The 20154-nt window shown below is 38.0% G+C and overlaps 1 protein-coding gene across 12 annotated transcripts in view; it reads right to left on the minus strand.

Moving 5' to 3' along the window:
* Nucleotides 1–14854: 14854 nt before the first annotated feature.
* Nucleotides 14855–20154, minus strand: part of LOC130916249 (neuronal cell adhesion molecule-like) — a 204728-nt gene continuing 199428 nt past the window's right edge. For all 12 annotated transcript variants that reach the window (XM_057836821.1, XM_057836827.1, XM_057836820.1 and 9 more), the window contains one exon: nucleotides 14855–17003. In XM_057836821.1, coding sequence (XP_057692804.1) covers nucleotides 16745–17003 — 259 coding nt within the window. In that variant the 3' untranslated portion in view covers nucleotides 14855–16744. The remainder of the gene's footprint in view (nucleotides 17004–20154) is intronic.

Here is a 20154-nt window from a genome sequence, read left to right on the forward strand (position 1 = left end):
ATAAAGTTCATTATTTTCTGTAATGTACTGATAAATATTAGAATTTCATATATTTTAGATTCATTACACACAACTGAAGTAGTTCAAGTCTTTTATTGTTTTAATATTGATGATTTTGGCAAAAAATTCAAGAAAAAACAAAAATCCTCATCTCAAAAAATTAGCATATCATGAAAAGGTATTCTAAAGAAGCTACTAACCTAATCATCTGAATCAACGAATCAACTCAAAACCCCTGCGAAAGATTCCTGAGGCTTTTAAAAACTCCCAGCCTGGTTCATTACTCAAAACTGCAATCATGGGCAAGACTGCCGACCTGACTGCTGTCAAGAAGGCCATCATTGACACCCTCAAGCAAGAGGCTAAGACACAAAGAAATTTCTGAGCAAATAGGCTGTTCCCAGAGTGCTGTATCAAGGCACCTCAGTGGGAAGTCTGTGGGAAGGAAAAATTGTGGCAGGAAACGCTGCACAACCAGAAGAGGTGACCGCACCCTGAGAAGTGGACTGATTCTGGAGTAGAAACATCCAGAGTCACCGTGCACAGGCGTGTGCTTCTGCCACTTTTGAACCTGAAACAGCGGCAGAAGCACCTAACCTGGGCTACAGAGAAGCAGCACTGGACAGTTGCTCAGTGGTCAAAAGTACTTTTTTCAGATTAAAGCAAATTTTGCATGTCATTCGGAAATCAAGGTGCCAGAGTTTGGAGGAAGACTGGGGAGAAGGAAATGCCAAAATGCCTGAAGTCCAGTGTCAAGTACCCACAGTCAGTGATAGTCTGGGGTGCCATGTCAGCTGCTGGTGTTGGTCTACTGTGTTTTATCAAGGGCAGGGTCAATGCAGCTAGCTATCAGGAGATTTTGGAGCACTTCATGCTTCCATCTGCTGAAAAGCTTCATGGAGATGAAGATTTCATTTTTCAGCACAACCATGCACCTGCTCACAGTGCCAAAACCACTGTTAAATGGTTTACTGACCATGGCATTACTGTGCTCAATTGGCCTGCCAACTCTCCTGACCTGAACCCCATAGAGAATCTGTGGGATATTTTGAAGAGGAAGTTGAGAGACACCAGACCCAACACTGTGGAAGAGCTTAAGGTCGCTATCGAAGCATCCTGGGCCTCCATAACACCTCTGCAGTGTTACAGGCTGATTGCCTCCATGCCACGCCGCATTGAAGCAGTCATTTCTGCAAAAGGATTCCCAACCAAGTATTGAGTGCATAGCTGATATAATTAATTGAAGGTTGACTTTTTTTTGTATTAAAAAACACTTTTTTGTATTGGTCGGATGAAATATGCTAATTTTTTTAGATAGGGATTTTTGGTTTTACTTGACTTTTTTGCCAAAATCATCAATATTAAAACAATAAAAGGCTTGAATTAATTCAGTTGTGTGTAATGTATCTAAAGTATATGAAAGTCTAATGTTTATCAGTACATTACAGAAAATAATGAACTTTATCACGATATGCTAATTTTTTGAGAAGGACTAGTATTTCTACTAGGCAGGCTAGCAGTGATATTTAATATCAAAATCAAGTCACATGCGAGTTTTAGGTTTCTATTTTTGCTCCGATTGTGTTTGTTTATTCCCTACAACAAGAAAATGTCGTGCAAAGACAATTTCCCACTCTGAAAGCGATGGGAGTCACTGCCTACCCAAGCGGAGGGAATTTGGTGACATGTCGGCATTGAGAGTAGCAAGTATATCAATTTTGCGCTCAAGTTATGCGAGACACTTGTGTGTTCAACCTTCGGACAAACACTGCTTCTCTTACCGAGCAAACACAGACGAGGCTCGTTGGTGAATGACAGTGTTGCAAGGATGAATAAGAAGAAGAGCAAACACCCGGCTGTCTGGAGGGAAGAATGGGAGGCTGTCATCTAGCCGAGGAGGAGGAGGATGGGGAGTGATAAATGAGGATTTAGCCTCAATGATCTGCGTAGGGGCTCATGCAAAAGTAGCCCCCATCCAAGTGTATACACATGGGACACAGTGGGGGAGCTTGGGGGATATGAATCAGGGTGTGGAAAGGATTATAACCTGGCCAGTACTATCATGTGACTGGGGGAGGTGATATGGATGTCAACAAAGGACCATTAATTCACTGCCATTGACGGTGATTGACGTCCAATCCGTTTGAACTGTGAAGACTGACAGTGAATTATCGCCAAACATTGTAAATTCCCAAATTCTGATTTATCATGCTGATTAAAATTAATATTTGACATGTTAATTCTAAAATTGCATTTATTTCCCCACCAAGTATGTTTTTTCCCTTTTCATAGTTTACCCCTTTTCTATGTTGCTACTACACAATAATCAATAAAGTAGCCGGGTTACTCGTAAGGTTGCCAACCGTCCATTGAAAAACGGAATTGTCCCGTATTCAGAAACAAAAGTACGCATCCTGTATTTAGCTTACAAGGGACGTGCTGGATGTCCCAAGAATTAGTAGTTCGTTCACACAAAGTAGTAACTCGTGTGCTCTAAGAAGTAATAGCTTGCTACAGTGATCCGTCATTTATCGCTGTTAATGGGGAAGAGAACCAACCGCGTGAAGTGAAAAACCGCGAAGTAGTGTCACCCTCGCCCGCATTTTTGACATATATATATTAGGGCTGTCAAACGATTAAAATTTGTAATCGAGGTAATCACAGCTTAAAAATTAATGAATCGTAATTAATCGCAATTCAAACCATCTATAAAATATGCCATATTTTTCTGCAAATTATTGTTGGAATGGAAAGATAAGACACAAGACAGATATATACAATCAACATACTGTACATAAGTACTGTATTTGTTTATTATAACAATAAATCAACAAGATGGCATTAACATTATTAACATTCTGTTAAGCGATCCATTGATAGAAAGACTTGTAGTTCTTAAAAGATAAATGTTAGTACAAGTTATAGGAATTTTATATTAAAACCCCTCTTAATGTTTTCGTTTTAATAAAATTTGTAAAATTTTCAAACAAAATATAAACTAGTCGCTCGCCATTTGTTGTTAATAATTACACAATGCTCATGGGTGCTGAAACCCATAAAATCAGTCGCACCCAAGCGCCAGCAGAGGGCGACAAAACCCTAAAAAACCCAAGTAACAAGTGGCTATGACACTGTGATGTCATTTTAATCTGTTTGAGCGGGGCATGTGCGTTAAATGCAACAAATATTTTAACGCGATTAATTAAAACAATTAATTACCGCCCGTTAACGCGATAATTTTGACAACCCTAATATATACATATATATACTGTATATATATTGTGCATATATAACAGGCAGAAAACACATGCAAGGCAGAAAAAAAGGCTGGTTCTGCTCTCGCACCTCTTTTTAAAATACAATGCTATATTTTAAGCCAAAAGAATTTTTGTGTTTGATAGAACAATATGTCTATTTTCTGCCATAGCATGGCGCATAAAGCCCCCGAACTACAGTATTTTTGATTTGTCCATTTTACCCTGGAGACCTCCATTTACAGACACCGTGTAACCGCTTTTGTTTCAACCCAACCATAAAAAGAAGGTAAGTAATTATATTTATTATTCTAATTGTCTAACATTTTTAGCTCAGAATCATTAATTGATGTCTAATATTTAGTAAAAAAAAAAAATTAACAATAATAATAATAATAATAATTTGCATAATTATGGTATGGTCTATTCTATCCATACAACATATGGCAAGACAATCTAAATTACCTGACAGGGATGCACCAAGGACCCAAATGCTCAATAGTTGTGCTCAAACAAAAGTGTTTATTCTCCAGTTAGTACAGTTATAAAAACGTTAACATAAATTCACAGCAACAGCTGGACATCGATCAACAAAAATTCACAGCAACAGCTGGACATCAATCAACTGAGTTACTTCCTCAGGAAACAAAAAGGCATGGGTTCAAAAACATGAATCGTGGTCTCAAAAGGGCTTACACAAGGATGTGGCGTAGGACGTGGCAGGATAGCAGAGAAACCGACACTGGGCCAGGTTAGAAGCAGGCTATTTATACAGATGGTCACAGGTGGACACAGTCAGCCTGATTGGCAAGGGCAGGAAGTAAAGTTAACTCAAGGAGGCACGCCACTACCAAAATAAAATGAGCCTGACATTAATCAACAAAAAAACATTAACAATACTTCCGAGACGTGACATTACCAATATAAATGAACTCATTATCAGTGTTGTCACAGATTACTTGAAAAAGTAATTTAGTTACTGATTACACCTCAAAAAAAGTAATCTAGTTACTTTACTGATTACATCATTATCAAAGTACTGTTACATTAAAAGTAATCTATCAGTTACTTTTTACCCATTTTTCTCCATTTACCGCCTCAACATAAGAATGACAACAAAAAAATGTCATCACATGTAACTGACTTTCCGATGATTGAATTTAAAGGGGAATATCAGAATTTTTCACATAAGCACCATTGACTTGTGCTAGCTTAGCCACTCCGAAACCCTGAAACTAACAAATATTTGACAAACTGCTTGGAATTTGTTGAAATCAACTCCACCGACCAATTAAACCCCGCTAACTCTAAGATTAAGCCTAACGTCAAAACTTCTGAATTTCGGGTTATGATTAACATCATATCAGTGCCAATGTAAAACAATGCAAACTGACTGCACAATAATCAACAACACACAAGTGGATTGTACAGGCAATAAACACAAAGGTGGTGGCGGGCGCGGATGCGCGTGCACCACCCGGAAATACTCCTTTCAACACAAACGCGGTCAATTTGGCCACAAAACTTGGCGGCAACTATGCACTTTACATTCAATCGCCTTACAACACATCCCACAGATGCTAAACGAACACATCATCTCACGGCATAAATGTGCAACACGTTAAGGATGTAAACAAAGCTTGCCAACTTGGAGCGATGACTGCCCGTCGTTGCTACGGCAAAGCTACGAAACGGCCGCGCATGTAGGGGGTCCAACCTTTTGCTGATACCCTCCAGAATAAAGGAAAAATACTCACCTTCATTCATGGATATCCACAGATCAACATTCCCTCGCAACGTCTCAAAACTCGGCTCAAATGTCCACCCGCCTGGCCCACGCCTTTCTCAGTCCCACAACACATGTGACGCGAGACCATAACCGGAAGTAGCTGAGAGGTTGTCATGGAAACACGTACCGGGAACCTTTTATTTTAGCATTTTCTATTCAAAATGCTGTTTGTACATGACTACAATATTCTTCATTCTACATACATTATGAGGCAATGAAAAAATAATAACGCAGAGACAATCAGGAAACTAACTTTAATGAGGTTACTGGTGCAGAAAAATGAACGCGTTAGATTACTCGTTACTGAAAGAAAGAAATCAGATTACAGTAACGCGTTACCAGTGTTGTTGATATCGGCGTTAGAATATAACGGCATTACTAACGGCGTTATTTTTTTCATTCGTGAGTAATCTGATTAATTACTTTTCTCATCTTGGCAACGCCGTTACCGTTACTGAGGCGGGAAAGGCATGCGTTACTATGCATTACTATGTTGGTTGACACGAGAAACGTCTGAGAGAGACGGACTCACGGAGACGAGAGAGCAGAGCAGTAGTGGGGACGCCGTTGCAAACGCGATCCTAGGTGGCTCCAATAATACCTGACTGTAGCCGATAGCCTACAAACTACGCCCACATAATGCTACGGTAGAAATCATATATTATAGAACTAGATGCAAATGACAGACACGGTGGCATTAGCAACATATCTAAAGAACTAGATGCGTTAGTAAACAGCCGCCATCTTAACCCTTTAATGCCAGCAATATGAAACAATCATCAGAGAATCCCAAAATTTGAAAAATATGTTCCTAATGAAATCTTTTTTTCAAATTCGTAAAAAGAAAAGTCAAAATGAATATGTGTAATAAGCGCTCAGATACCAATAACCCTTGCTAAATCCTGTTTGTTTTTTTCATGGAACCTGCAGATGCATGTGTTGACTTCCATCAAATTTTTTTTTCCAAAAAGAAAAGTCAAAATTCTGAATTAGTCTCAAAATCATGAAATTTTAGGTGTATCAAATGTGATACATAGTATTCATAGTGTTAAAGCAGTAGACCTCTTTGGAAAGCTCTGTTGTAGAGAACCTTCCTAGCCAGAGGCGTAGCAAAGGTCCCCGGGGGCCCCAGGCAACATGGGGCCCTTTGAGCATGTGCAAGTAAGGGGGACAGTTGGACTTGGAGCAATAGCGTATTTAATAAAAGTCTAATAATGCCTCGCTCTCATAGAGCGCTTTTTAGGACACTCAAAAGTGCCCCCCCCCCAATTGCATTATTCATTCACTTCACACTATCCTTGATTATTTACACACATTTGCCTTAATAAACAAAATGTACTTCAGATTATTATTAGGGCCCGAGCACTAAGCGTGCGAAGGCCCTATTGTTTTGCAAAGGATTTTTTTTTTTTTTTTTTTTTTTCAGGGCAAATGAAAACGGCCAATTTGGAGGCCTGAACATGCACGAAAAGTCACCAAAATTTGCACATACGTCCGGAAAATTGTAAATTTCGATAATTTTGCAACGTTGCAAAAAAATATAACAAAATGGCTCAGTGGCGCCCCCTTGAAATTTTAAAATTGGCCTATAACATTAGGGTCTGTCAGCGTAGAGCAATGAAATTTGGGGGGTCTATACCTTGTCCAAAACCGCTCCAAAAAAGCATTTACACCCATATTCCAAACCCAACAGGAAATCGGTTATTTTGGATCAAATATGAAATTTTTATCGATTTACAGGGTGCACATTTGAGACCTTTTCGCCGAGGGAGTTAGTTGGATCATCTTCAAAATTGGTGAGACTGTTCAGGAGACATATGAAATCTTAAGTTTTGAAAATGGTGCGTTTTCATTCACGGGTCTGACCTGGGCGTGGTGCCAAAGTCGGCCATTTTTTCGGCAAAATGACAAATTCAGTAAATGACTGATAGTTCCTTGACACAACGTTCAATCTTTTTCGTATTTGGCATGTATGTGTGGTATCCCACCCTTAACACGAGTGCATTGAAATATTACCCATTAGGTTTAGCGCCCCCTAGTGAGAACAGGAAATGCCTTTTTTTACGAGACAGGTTCCTCCTCCAAGGGAAAAAAATCTGTTGACCTCAAACCTGCATCAGGGGAGCCTTAAGACCTGTGTTCAGGTGCCTGATGAAAAATATTGAGGTTTCATTGAGGCGGAGGGGTCCAAACAGGAAAGTGAAAATGAACGTCAACAATTTGTCACGCAAAAAACTTTGAACAGTCATAACTCGGCAGATATACAACATATCTGCGCCAAACTTCCCGTGTTTGTTGAGAGTCATACCCTGAAGGTTCTTGTAGGGGTCATTTGCATCAACTCTACAGTGCCAACTAGTGGCGACAGAAAGAAGTTTTAAAAAAGGCCTTTCCTATTGGGTTTTTTCAACATACAGTAGAGCGAGGAAATTTGGGGAGTAGATACCTTATGCAAAACAGCTCCAAAAAGTCTCTTGCACCCGTATTCCAAATCCAACAGGAAATCGGGTATTTTGGATCGAATGTGAAAGTTTTATCGGTTCACAGTAGGAGTTTACATTTGGAGGCTTGAATATGCACAAAAACTCGTAAAAATTTGCACATACATGCGGCTTTGGATAACGTTCGATAATCTTGCAATGTTACGAAAAAATGTAACAAAATGCCTCAGTGGCGCCCCCTTGAATTTTTCAAAAAGGCGTTTCCTATTAGGTTTTTTTAACATAGAGTGATGAAATTTGGGGAGTCGATACCTTGTGCAAAACTGCTCCAAAAAGTGTCTTGCACACACATTCCAAATCCTACAGGAAATCGGGTATTTTGGATTGAATTAGAAATTTTTATCGATTTTCAGTGTGCACATTTGAGACCTTGGCACGGAGGGAATTAGTTTGATCATCCTCAAAATTGGCGAGACTGTTCATGAGACAAATGGAATCTTAATTTATCAAAATGGTGTGTTTTCATTCACGGGCCTGACCTAAGGGAGGTGCCAAAGTCGTCCATTTTTTCGGCTAAACGCCAAATTCGGATAGTGACTGATAACTCCCTCATACAACGTTCAATCTCTTTTAAATCTGGCATGTGTGTGAGGTATCCCAGCCTGAACAGGACTGGATTGAAATATTACCAATTGTGCCTGGCGCCTCCTAGTGGGATCAGGAAATGCACTTTTTTACGGGACACACTCCTCCTCTAAGGGAAAAAAAAAAAATCAATCAACCTCAAACCTGCATAAGGGAAGCCTTAAGACGTGTTGAGATGGCTGATGAAAATTATTGAGGTTTGGGTAAAGCAGAAAGGTCCAAAAGGAAAGTGATTATGACTGTCATCATTTTCTCTCTCCACCTATTTTGAACAGTCATAACTTGGGAGATGTAGAGGGGGGCTGTCTGCCACCATCTCGACCTGCATGCCGTCCGAGTTTGCATGGTGTCCAAGTTGCGCCAAACTGCGAGGGCCCGTTCAGTCCTGCTTGCAGGCCTAGTTATTATTGTGCTTAGTACACATACCTTTACACATACCGTATTCTACTGACTAGCTGGTAAGTTATATTGCTTTTACTTAATAAGGATAACATTCTGGCACAGAAGTGAATCATGGAACATCTTATTATGGAGATAGAATAGTGCCAAAAGAAGTGAGGTTGTAAAATGAAAATTATCCCTGTAAAATGACCAATTTTAACTAAAAAAAAAAACCACTTGTATTTCTAAATTTTGCGTTGTAAAATAAACATGAAAAAAAAACTCGAAGTAATAAATTGTTCTACAAGTTGTTGTTTTCTGTTTGCAAGTATTTTTTTTTTTTTTTTTTTTCTACAGGTGTGTTTTTCTTCACTATGGGTTAAAAATTACCAGTTACAAGTACACAAGTTTTGTCACATTCTGTTTGAGTTTTATGAGCCAAAAAAGATACTCATAACCTAGTTTTAAAATAAAATAAAAAATACCTGTAAAATGACTAATTTTAACTTGTAAAACAAAAAAACAACAACTTGGATTTCCAAATTTTGCGTTGTGATATAAACATGAAAAAAAAAAACAATGAAAACAAAAAATTCTCCAAGTGTCTTTTTTTTTTCGTTTACAAGTAATTTTTTTTTGTTCTACGGGTGTTTTTCTTTGCTACAGCTTAAAAACCACCAATTACAACCTCACAAGTTTTGTCTCCCCCTTGTCGCGTTTTCAGAGACAAAAGTCACTTGTAACCACAGACGAAAAAAACTACTTGTACATCGAAATAATCTGTTGTAAAACACAAACACAAAAATATCATTCCAAGTCGTGGTAAAAAAAAAACGTTAAGAGCACAATCTAGATTCTAGTGAATAGTTCTTCAGGTGTTTTTTCTTTAACCCTTGTGCCGAATATTACATTATATGTAATTTTTTCATGGTTTTTGTTTTTACATCAAAATGTTAAATATTTCCTAGGTTCTTAAAACAGTTCCAAATGCAACTTTGCCGTCATTTCTAAACCTACGGATTAAGTAGCCAAAGAACTTGAATGCACGTAACTCGAAATTACAAAATATGTAACCATTGACTACCATTATAATTCATAAATTTGGATTTATTGTACACCTGACGTATTTTATTGCAATTTTCGTGATTTTCATATCAATCCTTTCAACGACGGTCAAATAACATGTGAGACGGATATAGTGTATTTACACCCGTAACCCAGCAGGTGGCGCAAGAGACCACTAAATGATTTTGCATGCAACCTCCATACTGTTTAAAAGCTGGATTTTCGAATGCGCGCTGCGTGCGGTCATCTTGGCCATAAAAGTGGCGAAAACTAAGCACTTTACACTCATATGGATGTACAACATCATTTTAAGATGCTAAACTAACACCTTCCCTCTTAAAGCAAATATGCAATGCGAATATAATGTAAAGAACGCTCTCCTCGACGCAGCGGGAACGAGTGGGATCATGAAGAGGAAATACTTACATTCGTTCATGGACTCACAGATTAATCCCCCAACAGGTGGGGTGGCCGTCCACTGCTCGAAATGCGCACCTTACGCTTACGCTTATTCTCCTTCTCAGAATATGCAGCGCTTGTGACGTAGGACAATAACAGGACTGGTTGCTATGGGAACGTACGCAGCGGCATACCGCATACCCAAGAAACCTTGCTAAAAGCAGTATTAAAATTGCTAATAAAATCGTTTAGGATTATTTTAGATGCATATATGTTATATTTTTCTTATAGAGTATTTAACGAGGAATACGATAGACCCATTAATAGACTTTCTTGGAAAAATCCCCATTTCTTTAAGTAGTCACATGAATAATGAGGTGGCCTGTGAAAGCCATCATACGACATTGCAGAAAAAATTTCTCATAAGATTTATAAAGACACACTCAAAGCACATACATTCCGACTGGAAACTAATAGGTCTTATTGAAATTTATATGATAATTCAGATTGACAAAAGATTAAATTAATTGCTAAATAATTCCGTGGCTTTGAACCATATCTAAACCCTGAGACTTCAACAGTCCAGTGAAGGTGAGTGTGATAAATCTTTGTGAGCCAAATCTCTTGGCACTCTAGGAGCCCCTGCTGGCTGGGGGCCCTAGGCAATTGCCTGCGAATGCCTAATGGGACGCTACGCCTCTGTTCCTAGCGAACCTAAGTAAGCGTTTACCTAAAATGCTCCTAAATTGCCAAAATCTTGACTTCAATCTATCTTTAGATGATGAAACAGCTTTAAAACTTATACATGTCGAAAGTAGACAGAAGGGAACTAATGCAATAACGGGAGCAACTTTAACAACTTCAACGGTTCAGAACATTAAATGACTTTCACACATAGCAAAGGTTACTATCTATTTATCGCAATATCCGCAATACCCCAGTGTCTAGTTAAGTTAAGGGTAAAGAATTGGGCTAGCGCCAATTGTCGCAAAAACCCTTTAAACTTCGCATTGTGCGACCTGTTTTTTTTTGTGTGTGTGTGTGTGTTTTTTTTTTTTTTTTTTTTTTTTTTTTTTTTTTTTGAGAGAAAAAAAAAGAAAATTATCACCAGTTACTTTGCCAAGCAGGGGTGAAAGTGGGCGGGAACGGTCAGGAACGCAGTTCCGGTATAAGATTCGGGGCAGGAACACAGTTCCAGTATAAGATTCAGGGCCGGAACGCTGTTCCGGTATATGGTGCTTTGATTCCGAAAATATGACTGCAACTGTCAAAACGCTATGTAAAAAAAGAAAAATACAATTGATTGGTTCAGATGTGCATGTTTTCTGAATAAGCAAAAAAACATATATATATAGGGCAATGCAATAGAAAATGGATCAAATCTTTAAGAGCAAGGAAAGAGCTAAGGTGTCTTAGTTATCATATTTAGGTTTATTCGCTCTGATGGGGAGATGTAGAACATCTTAGCTGTCAATGTGCACTTTGGACTTATATTTGTTCATTTGTGTTAGGCCACCTATTCATTTCCTTATGATCTAAAAAAGTCAATGTTTGCGCGATCTTCAAAATATATTCCATCTCGCTCTACAAAATATAAGTCATTTGTACTATTTTTCTGAATGTATGTTACTGATATCTTTATTATTAAAAAACACAACAAAAAGTAAATTTTTACATTATCTTCAATTTTAATATACATCCTATGGTCTTAAGTAGTTAAAATTGAGATTTGGCAAGTAGTATGTGAGGAAATGAGGGAAAATAAAAATTAGGAGATGGAGGTTTGGGTTATAGCTGTTTTTGTTAACTTTTATTTTGCAAATCATTGAAAAAACTACAATTTTGAATGAAAATCAGTGTTTGCATGTGTTATAGAAATAACTGACCAAAACAGAGGCCTCCTGAGACACGCCGACGCTGAAAGCAAGTAGTGGAGTGCAGGTAGAGCAAAAAGCTGCTGTAGATGAGATCAATCATACAGGCTGGACTGGCAGGCAAAAAGGGAACTTTAATGGACAGCGTGGCAGACATACAGCCGACGCAAAATGAATCTTCCGGGAATTGGATGAGAGTGGGAGGGAGGAAAGCTGGGTTGAATGACGGGAAAGAATGAAGGACTGATTGGTGGGTGGCATTCAGGAAAGGGGGGTTGGAGGACAGCAATTGTCGATGTCAGTGTCAGTTTTCCAACATCACTAGGTGGCAGTAAAGTCAAGAATATGCAATAAAGTACAGTACAGTACTTCAAAAAAAAAAAAAAAAAGAGCCTTATTTCAACACAGGAGGAAAAAAAAAAAGATTATTTATTCAGTAGATCTCCTTTATGAAGATTCATACTTTCACTAAACAAAAAGAAATTAAATAGAAACAAAGAAAGTGTAATGTTAGTACAAATATGTCTCTTAAATACAAAAAACAAGTGGAAATATTGTTAAAAACAACATTTTGGCAGTGTAGAAGAAGCATCACCCGGACCAGCAATAGCTGAAAAAAAAATCTTTAAATCAGGCGTATATGATTTGTATCCATCCAGTTCATTACAGAACAATGTATGTACACAATGCACAGCAAGAAAGATTACTGTATATTTATATATATTCTCTACATTTAATACAGTCCTATGAACATTACAAATCATGCACAAAGTCGCGTCCTCGCAAGCCCTATACAATCCACTTGAATGTATATTTACATATTTCAACAAAATATTCTACAAGTCATCAACAGTAAAAAGAAAGTCAAACTTGATGCAAGTTAAGAAAAAAGAAACCTTGATCCTGTTTGAAGGCTCTCAAGAAGCATTGTTAGTATAAGTCAACACATTATTATTATTGCAGGAAATGGAAAATATAAGTGGATGCTGCATTCATTGTGATTACATTGAAATGAAGGTGTTATTAGGTTTAATGTAGTTCGGTTAGGATAATCAAAGCATGTGCTGCGGAATAAAAAGCAGACCAAGAATGCTGCTGTTCGCCAAAGTAAATAAACAAAAATTCAAATCTTGTTTTTTGTTTGTTTGCGTTGGAGTAGTAGTTTTTAAAAGCTAAAATGCTCTTAAAAACAGAAAAAAAAATAAGATTTTCACTCATTAAGGCAGACATTGCTACACTGTGAAGACAAAAAGGCCAGACTGCCACCGCGCTATCAACTTCACCAAGCAATCAAGAGACGCTATTGCTTATCAGAAAAGAAATGTGGATCTGCACCAACTGCTATATTATAAAAAGAAAATAGGAAAAAAAACATTTAATTCCTTGGCAGAGGTAACAACCTCTTGTACCTCACAGTCATGAGGCTGAAATAAAGTTGACCGTACTGACCGCTAAGTATTAGAAAATTATATAGGCTAATTATTTGTGAGCTACCAGGATTATGCAAAGATTTATACCCAAGAAAATATATGTGGGGGAAAAAAAAGCCTCGTTTAGATTTTTAAAAAAATATGCAAAACATGACACTCGCAGGAAATCTACAACTCAAGACATTGTTTGGTGTTGCCCAACATCTGATTTAAAAAAACACATAACACCTGAACCATCCAATACATCCATTTCGACTAGTGGGGAGTCGTTGCAAGCCCCTTCCGGTCAAAATGAATATGACATTTATCGCAATCAATGGCATCATTCCCTTCCTACAACCCCAAACCTTACTTAAGATGCATGTGAACAAAAGGCAATAGCACATTAATAAGCACTTGTAACATGCAAGCGTGCTTTGTGAGTCAGGGTGGGCAGGTGGTCACACGACCATGCCATGCAGCAGGTCATGATGAACAGGATGTACAGTATAATGCATTGTCTCATGCCTGGGGTGTTTTGCTTTTATCCATATGGTACGGTGAAATAGTCACAGGTCTCCAGTAGTTTTGTCGGTTGTCCAACTTATTTGGGTCAATTTTAGTAAGCAGTCTATTTTCTGGTTGTCATTATGATCCATGTGACAGGGCTAGGTTATTCACTGTTAAAAAAAAACTCACCTCCAATTGATCTAGCTAATTTAAGATTTTCAGTAGACATAGCCTAAAATCTTACATTCTTTTGACTCCCAATGCCTTCAAAAGAGCGCAACAATGCAGTCAGCTAGCTTGTTTAGCTCAGTTGCCATTTTATTTATTTTCTTAAAGTGAAGTCGAGTTCTTAAAACTGAGTTGAAACTACTAAAGTCCAGTTTGCTTAAAATTTAACATTTTTGACTCCAATAATTAACTGAAGTCCATTTTACTTCAAATTTTGAGTTTTAACTGTTATTTTTTAAAAATACTTTTTCATCAAAAATTGAAAATTCAAGTGAAATCGGTTAACTTGAAATTTTAAAGTTTTGACAACTTTTTCTATTTTTGCAGTACTGACATTTTTTACAGACATAATTTCCCTAATCCGATCAGCGTTCAAATTAAAATTACGATCAAATAGACTGTTTTCATGATTACTCAGGTGTCACATTATCGGTCGGGAAAAAAATATTTTGACGTGCAGATTAACCAAATATACTGGATATAGTCGGAGAAGAAGAAGAAACCGAAACGACTTCTGTGTCAACAAATCATCACTCATTTCAATTTTAAACCTTAGCGTTATTTCATTTTTCTACCATCAGGTCTTTGATCAATCGTAAGATCTATTAATAACTCCAGCAACGTGTTCTTGGATACAGACCAGTTCAACTTTGTGCCCGCACTGCTACTACTAGCTTCCACGATTGACAAAGGTGTACAGTGATCCTTCGTTTTTTTTTGTTTTTGTTTGTGGATTTGTTTTGTGTTCAATGTATTTATTCGGATTTAGCATTGGAAAGAGATACATGTAAGGCATGTTTTTCACTTTTTTTCCCCCAAAGTATAATTTAAAAAAAACATATATATATATATATATATATTTTAAAAATGGTTTTTAAGCACTTCAAAAGTATTATGATAGGTTTTACACGTTACTGTCCCACCGAATTATTTTTAAACAAGAATAACGTAGAAAAATGTTTGCCTTTATTAAATGCTTCATTGAGTGAGTTCACTCAAACCGCTCACGCTGCTCACTTACGCACAATGAGTTCCCACAGCAAATGTTTAACAATCTAAATGATGATTTACACATGCGGCGCCTTGAAGTTTCGGCTTCCAAGCTTCCATGGCAAGATCAAACCTGATGCCGGTAACACACTAGAAACGTCAATGTCGCGTCAACGATCCTGCCGCGATAACGCACCAGTGACGCTCGGCGTCAATTTCCATAGGATGCGTTTCACGAGCAGCGCGTCTGTGGAGCGGCTCGATCGGTTCACGTGAGGATTGCAAGATCGCGCGAGAATAGCGGGTATTTAAAGGTAATAAAACAACAACACTTTGCCTTTCAGACCCCGCGTATTGGCCAGCTAATGTGCTCATGTGCTAATGCAAAAAGCAATCCCAATGACAAAGATTTTAACATGTATTTTACAAATTAAATGCCTCAATCATTTTTTTTCTTATGAACATTTTTCTAAGCTTTATTGATGTTTTTTTCTCAAGTTAAAGCACCACGCAGAAATTAATTAATTCAATTGTGTAGCAGGATTTGTGTATTATTTGTATTAATTACAGGTGTTTTAGCTCATTTCAATTTATTTTATTTATATAGTAAGTTACGATTGCATATTATTTTGAAAATCGACCGGATCCACCGTATTTTTACACGAGTGACTTCCGGCCTGCCCGATCCTACCTAGTAGTATTGACGCAAGGGGGCCGCGTCTTGCGTCAAATAACAAACTCCGCTGTTCTTTTCGCGTGCGACGCATTGAGCGCTTCTGGGACGCGTCCAACACGCGGCCACACTGCGACTGGTGTGCACTGGCTGATTGACTTTAACGGCCGCGTTTCACTGCGTTATCGCGGCGGGATCGTTGACGCGACGTTGACGTTTCTAGTGTTACCAACGTTAATGTCTTTCAATTATCGTTAACTTTAACAAGCAACTCCTGCGCACTGCCTGACCAACAAAAACAGCAGGATGGAGAGTGAGAGACTACGTGATCGGAACAACTCTATAAAATACTGCATTTATTTTTTCTTTTTTTTTTTTTTTTTTTTTTAATTGAAAAAAAATCCGCAAAGTTTGAAGCGTGAAGTAGCGAGGGATCACTGTATACTGACGTCACATATAGTACATGCGCGGTAATGACAGTTTGTTCCGAAACTTTGGAATAAGTCATTTTAATGTGCATCAAGCGGATTATCAATCCACATAAACCACCCCTCTTGTTCATTTTGGTGAGAATGAGCTTGATCGGGTAAGAATATTCCGAATGGGGTACATACATGAAGCATTTTGTTCCGATTCAGGTTTTTAATCTGAATAAATGGGTCTATGTAAACTTGCCATTGTTGTTTTTGACTCAAAATGAAAAAAATCTAACTCCTGCATTCTTTTCCTACTCAAATGAATTTCTGTTCAGCAGCAAAAAAGAAACGTCAAACTATTTCCTTCCATTTTTTGCACTTTTTTTTAGCTATTGCTGACCTGAACTGATGACTGTCAATCCCATTCAAAAAAATAATAATAATGCAGCAAAGTCTGTAGTTGAGGAGAGTAGAATGAAACATTGTGCAAAACAGATAAGCCACTCTTAAAGGGACAGACTGGGAAGCAAATCATCTTGTTGAAAAGTCATTTAGTCCAAAAGGGGTCATTAATAGTAGCGGTGTTCTTTTATGGTCTTCCTAAAAACGTCTCGGCGAAGGTTTCCCAATGACAACATGCATGTCCTTTTCCTTGCTAAGGATGGAGATGCTACACAAAGGAGTTCAAGGAGTTCATGGCGTTAATCGGGGATGGTGCCTCAGAGCTTTCGTGGCCCTCGTTGACGACAGCGGCGGCGTCCCGGCCGGGGCTCTTTCCGCTATACTGGCCGATAAATGAACCGTCCTCGTTGAATTGGCCGTCTCCTCCTTCCCCGTAGTCAACTAAACTGTCGTCACTGTCGTCCCGTTTAACCGTGCCGCTCGATGGCGTGCGACTTCCTTTTAACGGTTTATGGTCCTCATTGTCGCTGAGGGAGAGAATGACATGCCAGGCGTTAGCGGTGATGAGGATGTGGCGGATGAGATTTTTTTTTTTTTTTTTTTTTTTTTTTTTAGACAGAGCATCCATACAGTAAATTTGATCTCTGCTTCAACCAGTAATTCCCAACCTGAACAGTAATTTACTATAGTTGAGAATCACAGGAAGTCTAAGAATTTAACCCATTCATGTATCATTTTATGATTTTTAATAAAAACCCTTACAGGGTACCAATTTAACTAATTGGCTGCCACTGATGGCGGTAGATATCCAATCCATTTTGACTGGGAGAGGCGAATGAACGTTCTAGTTCTAGACGTCTAGTGCCGTCAATGCCACTGAAACACGAGCATTCACGGCCAGTTTTGCCAGCTAAATGAATTGGACATCTATTGCCATTAATGGCATGGTAATAAGTTTAATAGTACGATTAAAAAAAAAAAAAAATCAACTGGTAACACTTTATAATAACTATCCGTTTTACTAATTAATAGATCATTAGTAAACTGTTGATAAATGATTTATTGTTGATTTGTGAAGTATTTGTTAACAGTTTGTTAAGCATTTACAGGGTGTTCTTAACCTGAAACACAGTTTGTGTAGAAATGTTTCAAGTTTTTGTGTGTAACGTTTGGCATTTCTATCTTTTCAGGTTAAGAAATGCCGTTCAATTCAAAAGAAAAGGCATTTTGCAGGCGGCGCTCATGTTGCACATTTATGAAAATCTGCCATATAACTAACAAATATTTGTACTTTTCTTCGTATATTTAGCCAATAAAACTTATGACCTTCAACATAAAGTGTATATAGTTTTATTAAGATCCATCAACTAGCATGGGCATTTAGAATGGGGTCAACCATATTGGAACACCCTGTAAATGCTTAACAAACTGTTAGCAAATACTTCACAAATCAATAATAAATCATTTATCAACAGTTTACTAATGATTTATTAACTAGTAAAACTGATAGTTATTATAAAGTGTTACCGTTTTAATTAGTTGATGTTTTAATTTAAAAATGTATTTGTAATTATAAAAATAATAATTATGAAAGGGTTTTAAGATACTCAGCTCCATGTCTAAAAAAAAAAAAAAAAGAAAGAAACTGCATTTATGAATGATATATTGGTTTCCATCAGGCAACAGGGGAACAGACGCCAAGCAATGTCACACTGGTTGAATTCCCCTTGAAACCAAATACGACATGAGGTGGTCGATATGTTGTTGTTCAGTTGCAGCGTCACAGACACAAAAAGGCTGTGATGACAAACTCAAAAATGACTTTGGGAAAAAAACAGCAACCGATTACCGTCCATCCAAAAGCAAGCGTGACATAATTATCAAAGAAACTCAAAGTCTCCTTCATGTACATGATTTGAACGTCAATGACACACGGGCATAAAGTCATCATGGTGCTGAAAGCTTTCTTCAATTTGGAGAGGTTATGGGCAAAAGTATTGGGCAGTGCTGTTTTCGACAATATTGACGATAAAAATATTTTGTCGACGAACAATTGTTTTCATTACGATGCTAAAACGTGGCTTGGGTGACTAGAAAATGACGAGGCGAGTGCTAGTTTTCGTCTGAGAAGACGACAATGAGACGAAAATGTGACATAGTTACTGTCATATGTTCACAATGCGCGACATTTTCATATTGTAAGTGGAGTACGTCAGCTTGCATCGTCTGGTGTTTAGGTCGTGTCACTCTTGTGGGCAGGTATGTTGTCTTCCGGGCTGAGGAGGTTGATGGTGTCAAGGAAGTGCATAACTGGCTTTCGCCTTGTAAATCTGCACTGCACCCAAGGGTCTGGCATTAATACTACATCATTTTCACACAGAGTAGCGTACCGCACGAACGCTATTTTTAGACCGCAAGGCTGCGTGACGTCTCCATTGTAAACCGGAAGGGGGTCAACATAGAAGTGAACTTGCATATAACCCATGCTAGTACTGATTCTTTCCAAAAAAAGAACATGCTGAGTAAACACTGCCGCTATGGAACTTGTAAAAATGACTCTAGACATTACGACCGTCCACATATGAAGGGTGTTTTCTTCAAACGTTTCCCGAAGCCAACAACTCAGAGGGGAAAAATGAACAATGGATTAACTTGTGTGGACGTCCAAAAGACCAGTTTGACGCCAGCTAGGTGAAGCCATTCACCTTCATATGCAGTAAACATTTTGTTGGGGCCATGGTCCTACAGCTGACAATCCTGATCCATCGCCTGCCACAAAAAGGTAAGCCATTTTGATATTTTTACTTATTTTTTAGCATAGCGTTTTGCCGTGCTGCTTCTGTCTGACAATGAATGACTTGAATTTTTTTTTTTTTTAATGTTATACATCACAACAGTTATGTAGGCCTATTTTTCTAAAATACGGATATTTAAATAAATTAGCCATGTTTGGCCTAGGTCTTTTTGTAGTAAGCCTGTTCATGCCTACAGGTAAGGCTCTAGATTTAAAAGTTTTATCTTTTCTGTTGTAAAGAAACAACCTTAGTAAGGGGGAAGTGTAAATAAATTAATAGAATTAAGATTTGTTATTAATGAAAAAAATTAAAAGTGTTTGTTGGCTGTCACTGAGTAGCATTAGTGATCGCTACACAAAAAGAGCAAAATTTTAAATTACCCCCATGAACAGTCGTAGAGAAACATAAGACAACCAGAGGATATAAAATATAAAAGAAGACAGGGCATATGGTGGTAAAGGATAGCTTGTTGAAACAGGAGAATGTAATTTTCAGTGGCGTAGGGCAATGCACACAAGAAAAAGGTATCGATAAAAAAGCTACCTCTGGTTCAGGTCAGCACTTTCTCTCGTCTTTTTCAGCCCTCACACTTCAGCCATCTCTTTAACTAAACATTTGTATGTTCTTCCACATATTTACCAGTGAATTGGCACTAGGGACACCATTTTCGGACAGAATTGGTAGGTTTAGCACTGTAAACATCTCGTTCGTACACTATTTACATGCATCTAGCATGAGGGACAATCGCAAGTTTGACCCACCTAGCAATAGTTGCTAACGTCATGAATGTTAATGAGCAAAGGTGACGTGTTACGTGCGGTACGCTATTGCGGCATCGTTCGAATGGGGACGGAACCATATAAATGCAAACATGAAATTTGTT

The sequence above is a fragment of the Corythoichthys intestinalis genome, chromosome 5 (assembly GCF_030265065.1).
Source record: "Corythoichthys intestinalis isolate RoL2023-P3 chromosome 5, ASM3026506v1, whole genome shotgun sequence".
NCBI lineage: Eukaryota > Metazoa > Chordata > Actinopteri > Syngnathiformes > Syngnathidae > Corythoichthys > Corythoichthys intestinalis.